This window comes from Bos grunniens, chromosome 2 (genome assembly GCF_055505025.1).
Source record: "Bos grunniens cultivar Pamir isolate PY7600 chromosome 2, Bosgru_T2T1.0, whole genome shotgun sequence".
NCBI classification, from domain to species: Eukaryota; Metazoa; Chordata; class Mammalia; order Artiodactyla; family Bovidae; genus Bos; species Bos grunniens.
The window spans coordinates 7818141-7823398 of NC_141166.1; the positions used below are offsets into that span (position 1 = coordinate 7818141).

The 5258-nt window shown below is 51.9% G+C and overlaps 1 protein-coding gene across 1 annotated transcript; it reads left to right on the forward strand.

Moving 5' to 3' along the window:
* Nucleotides 1-1094: 1094 nt before the first annotated feature.
* On the forward strand, nucleotides 1095-4858 carry RPL11 (ribosomal protein L11). Its single transcript, XM_086328380.1, has 6 exons — nucleotides 1095-1661; nucleotides 1907-2057; nucleotides 2788-2894; nucleotides 3109-3240; nucleotides 4248-4358; nucleotides 4780-4858. Exons 2-6 carry the CDS (start codon nucleotides 1934-1936, stop codon nucleotides 4807-4809), a joined length of 504 nt encoding a protein of 167 aa, XP_086184506.1. The 5' UTR covers nucleotides 1095-1661; nucleotides 1907-1933; the 3' UTR covers nucleotides 4810-4858.
* Nucleotides 4859-5258: the final 400 nt, after the last annotated feature.

Here is a 5258-nt window from a genome sequence, read left to right on the forward strand (position 1 = left end):
ATCTGAGGGAAACTGAGGCTGAAGGCAATCTATTAATAATTAGTAACTTGCCCCCAAGATCTCATTGCTATTGAGGTAGCCAAAACAGGACCACATCTGTCTTCACAGCTCAAGACTCTGAAGCCAACGCTGTTCAGTTACTATTTATTTATCTGTTTACAGACACGGTGCGCTGTTGGTGGGCTCTTCATTCCCCAACAAGGACTCGAACTCAGGCATTCGGCAGTGAGGGCACACAGTCCTAAGCAGTGGACCGCCAGGGAATTTCCCTAAATATTTAAATTCCATTTGTTTACACTGTTAAAGAATAAAACTCTCACTTCATAATTTGCCTACTTGACTTAGTGTAGTCCTGGCCCCTCTCAAGACGCAAGAACCACTTGTTCGTGAGGCTGTAAGTGGGGGAACAGCATTCAGCTTTTTTTTTTCAACTTAAAGTTTAATATCATTCCTGTGATTAAAATTTTTTTAATTAATTTCTGTATTTTAATTGGAGGCTAATTATTTTACAATATTGTAGTGGTTGTTGCCGTACATTGACATGAATCAGCCATGGGTGTACATGTGTCCCCCATTCTGAACCCCCCTCCCACCTCCCTCCCCATCCCATCCCTCAGGGTCGTCCCAGTCCACCGGCCCTGAGCACCCTGTCTCATGCATCGAACCTGGACTGGCGATCTATTTCACATATGGTAATGTCCATGTTTCAGTGCTATTCTCTCAAATCATCCCACCCTCGCCTTCTCCCACAGAATCCAAAAGTCTGTTCTTTACATCTGTGTCTCTTTTGCTGTCTCGCACATAGGGTCATCGTTACCATCTTTCTAAACAAACACATGAAAAGATGCTCAACATCACTCAGTATCAGAGAAACGCAAATCAAAGCGTTCAGCTTTTAAAAAAACCGGTGTTGCAAAAAGCCCAGGTCGGCCCCAGGACTGCCAGGGTCTCCTGTAATTGCCATCTATGCCCACGAAGGGGCAGCCGACTCTACGAGGCTTCAGGCGCGCCTCTCTTCCACTCCTTCATCTCGCTGGCCTGGGAAATGAGCCCGCCTCCTGGCCCATAAGGCCCTGGGTCGGAAATCTCGCCCTCTCTTCCTGTTTCCCGTCATGGCGGTGAGTAGCTGATTCCCGGGTTAACTGTCCTTCATCCACGTCCATCCACGGCCGGCCGAGCCGCTGGGGGTTACCTCGCCCGCCGCCCGAGGAGAACGGAGCCCACAGTGCCGGCCGTGCCGAAGCCGGCAGAACCGTGCGCGCTGAGGGCGCGGAGCTGGACCTTGTCGCTTGTCTCCCCCCACCCCCCAGGAGTAGGCTCCGGGCAGCCGCCGGAGGCCCAGGAACACGGCCCGCAGGCTGCAGCGAGTGGCCAGCGGACCGATCGGACGGGGGGTCTGGGATGCGGGGTCCGGGACCTGTGGCTTCTGGCCTCGGGGACTCAACACTTCAGCCGGGTGCTGGGGGAGGCCTCCGCCGGGTTCTCCCCTCGGGGCCGACCCCAGATTTCGATCGCAGCCTCTAGACGGTTTCCGAGTGGGGTGGGGGGCGCTGCACAGCCACGTGCTGGCTGGTCCCCCCCCCACCCCCGCTCATCGGAAAAAAGGGGGTGCCTTCCGTTACCCTACACTTTGAGCCCCGAGGGTTCACTCTCAAGCGTCTGTAAGTTTACCACCCGGTACCTGTCCTGTTTCTCGCGTTCCGAATGTGGGTGAAGGAGAGATAAGACCCCCCCCCCCCCCCGAGAGGCCTTCCTTGGTGGCTCCCAGATGAAAGAAAGGGTGACGATCGCTGTTAAATCTATTAGGGACTGCTTTGGGGATGAGCGGAAAGGCGCTCTGCATTTAGGCTGGCCGCCGGGGGGAGGTTGAGGCGTGTTGACCGCCGCCGCTTCTCTTTTTTTGCAGCAGGATCAAGGTGAGAAGGAGAACCCCATGCGGGAACTTCGCATCCGCAAGCTCTGCCTCAACATCTGCGTTGGGGAGAGCGGAGACAGGCTGACCCGGGCAGCCAAGGTGCTGGAGCAGCTCACGGGCCAGACCCCAGTGTTCTCCAAAGGTGAGTGGTTGTCGGCAGCTGGAGGGCTGACTGTTGGGGGATGCCCCCGAAAAACGTCAGGCCCGTTTTGTACCCAGTTGGGAGGTGACAGGTGGTATCTCTTAAAAGCATTGCTTTCCTGAGCTTTGTGTGAATCGAAATTGAGCTCAGACTAGCCCAAGTAGAGATTTTTTCCAAGTAAGGAGGATATGCAGTGAGGTGGAAATGTTGGGAATGCAGAAAATGGCATTTGATTAGATTAGCAGTGAGGATAATCTAGGTGAGGGTAAGAACAAGGCTGCGTACCTAGACTAACCTGCTTCCTGCTTCAGATTCCGGCTCCATCACTTGCAAGTCTGATTTCTTCCTCTGGGCCTCAGCTTCCTTATTTGCATACAGGGGATGATAATAGTTTATATATATAAGATTGTGGAGGATGGACAGGGTTATCTGAAATGCCTGCTGCCCAGCAGGCACAATGCAGGCATTACATTTTTTGTGTTTAGAGCTTCGTTGCCTTGGGATAATGGAATACAGGGGTTCGCAGCCTGCCTCTTTCTTACCAACTGGTCTGTACAAGGTAGCCTCTCAGCTTCTTCTGTAAAATGGGGGTAAGGATACAGTAGAGTTTTAGCAAATATTGGTTGCTATGGAATGCTAATTTATTTTGGAATCTTGGAGATGACGTTGTGGAGAGGGGAGTGCAGTGGAGCTGTGACGACAGCTGACTCCTTGTTATCCCCATGTGCAGCTAGATACACTGTCAGGTCCTTCGGCATCAGGAGAAACGAAAAGATCGCCGTCCACTGCACCGTCCGTGGGGCCAAGGCGGAAGAAATCCTGGAGAAAGGTCTAAAGGTGAGGCCTGTCTCTAAACGGGGGAATGGTAGATTGAGTCAATCTTCCGAGGTGGGGAGAGCTTCTAAAGGGCTTTTCCCTGTATTGGGGAAATGAGATATTGTTCCTCGCCAAGTTACACTGCACCGTGTTTGGGGGTCTTGAGTGTTGCAGGCTGAGCTAGATATCAGGGTGTTGAGCTGACAGGGAGTGGTTTCTGCATTTTTCTCCCCAGGTGCGAGAGTACGAGTTAAGAAAAAATAACTTCTCAGATACTGGAAACTTTGGCTTTGGGATCCAAGAACACATCGACCTGGGGATCAAGTATGACCCGAGCATCGGTATCTACGGCCTGGACTTCTACGTGGTATGAGTACCGAGTCTCCCACTCCCGCTCTGTGAGAGTGGGCGCTGCTCCTCTCTTTCGTCTGTGCTGTCTTGGCGGTCACATGTTGGATTGGGGCTTTGAGTGTTGTCTGTCTTCGCTCCCTGGGGAAGATGCAGCTCATTGGTGGCAGGCGAGGGGGTGTAGCCCTGGCTATGGACTGTGGCTGGACGAAGATTCCTATAGTCGTGGTGCTTAGGGTCTAGGCTCTAGTGAGCAGTGATGTGGCTCAGAGGTGGAGGAAGGAAACGACTCCAGCCACTGAGTTAACATTTTGAGAGATGGTATTGAGGTTGCGTTTGGTGTTGGGGTTGGCTGCTCTTTTCCCTGCTGCTTCCCTCAGACCTCGGGAATGGGGTGGCTTCCATCTGGGGGCATGAAAGCAGGGTTGATGATGGAACTGTTCGCTCGGGGTGGGGGTTTAATGCAGACGTGACCGTTTGTGTCACTGTGATGTTTTGGGCCCCCAGAATCAAGTCAGTAGCAAAACCCTGAAGTCCTGACTAGTGTGAACATGAAGGACTATTAGATTTCAATGTCCAGACAGACTGAGTTCGGCGCTCACAGGCACCACAAACCTTTAACTAGAAGCACTTTTGAGCTAAAGCAGAGGAGAGAAATATAATTATTTCTTTGTGCATCTTGAAATTTTAAGATTTATAGAATGCACATGCTGAAGTAAGATTTTTTTTATCTGTTATTTTTTAAAATAATAGCACTCTGGGACACGGGCGCAGTGGTGACTCCTTAGCCACCACTGGGAGTTAGGTGTGGGGAGGGGAGGTGCTGGGAGGCCAGCCTCCTGAGCAAACCTGTCGTGAGGCGGTGTGTCGTCCAGGAGGCTGGTTCCATCAGACCCTGGGGTCATGGGTCTCTTGCACTAGAATTACGAGGTGACTCTGGAAGATCAGTTGCTCCAGTGTGTGAGTCTTGTCCGTCTGCTCTTGACTCTGAGCTGGCTAGGTGACTGTTGGTTATTCCTGGGACAGGTGCTGGGTAGGCCAGGTTTCAGCATCGCAGACAAGAAGCGCAGGACAGGCTGCATTGGGGCCAAACACAGAATCAGCAAAGAGGAGGCCATGCGCTGGTTCCAGCAGAAGGTAAAGCTTGACCTGTCTCAGGTGGAGTGGCGGAAGGTGGTGTTGGTGAATTGACTTGGGATGCGGGGATGCAAAGCCTGGTGGGTAGCTCTTTAAAGGTAGAACATTTGGGCAGCTTGGCAAATGGGCTTCCAGGGTTTGTGGTTTAAGAGAACACCCAGAACCAGGCTTCTCCTCAGCCCTGTGAATGCAGGTAACTGGAAGGGGAGGAATATGACTTTTAATAGGAACCCCGTTTTCTCAGGGTCCAGTGCAGTTGAGCGTAGTGGAGCGATTGTTAAAACTGGCCAGCTTCCTGTCTAGGGATGTGGGATTCCAAGCCAAAATTCATGTATCTGATTTGAATTCTCGAACGTTAGCCATTGCTGCAGTCATTACTGTTACCTCCTGTTCTGAAAAAATAAAATCTCTTCTCTTTCAGTATGATGGGATCATCCTTCCTGGCAAATAAATTCCCGTTTCTATCCAAAAGGTCAATAAAACATTTTCAATGAAATGTACAATTACTGTTGTGTGTTCTGTGCAAGGAGCCTGGCCATATTCAAGTCCTTGGACCTCGAGCCACTTAAAGCTTCGATGGGAATAGCTGGTAACCACCCTGTCTTCCCCTCGGATGCCAGTGCTTCCTGGCAGACCCAGGCTGAGCGCTTCGCAGCACTGCCCTGCTCACCGCCCCCTGCTGGCAGGCTGTGGTGCCGTGGCCTGGTGTGGCCCGCTGATTGTACGGGGGGTGGCGTGGTTGGGGCCGGGTTTGAATTTAGTGCCTTGATTAAAGTGGGGTGCAGGGCTCCCCTCTGCTCAGTGATGCTGCCGTCCATTAGAGGCTTTACCAGTCCTGCTGTGTGAAAGGATCAGAGTCTTTGATGTGGTGCTTTGGGGTGAAACACTGGACTCGGTTTT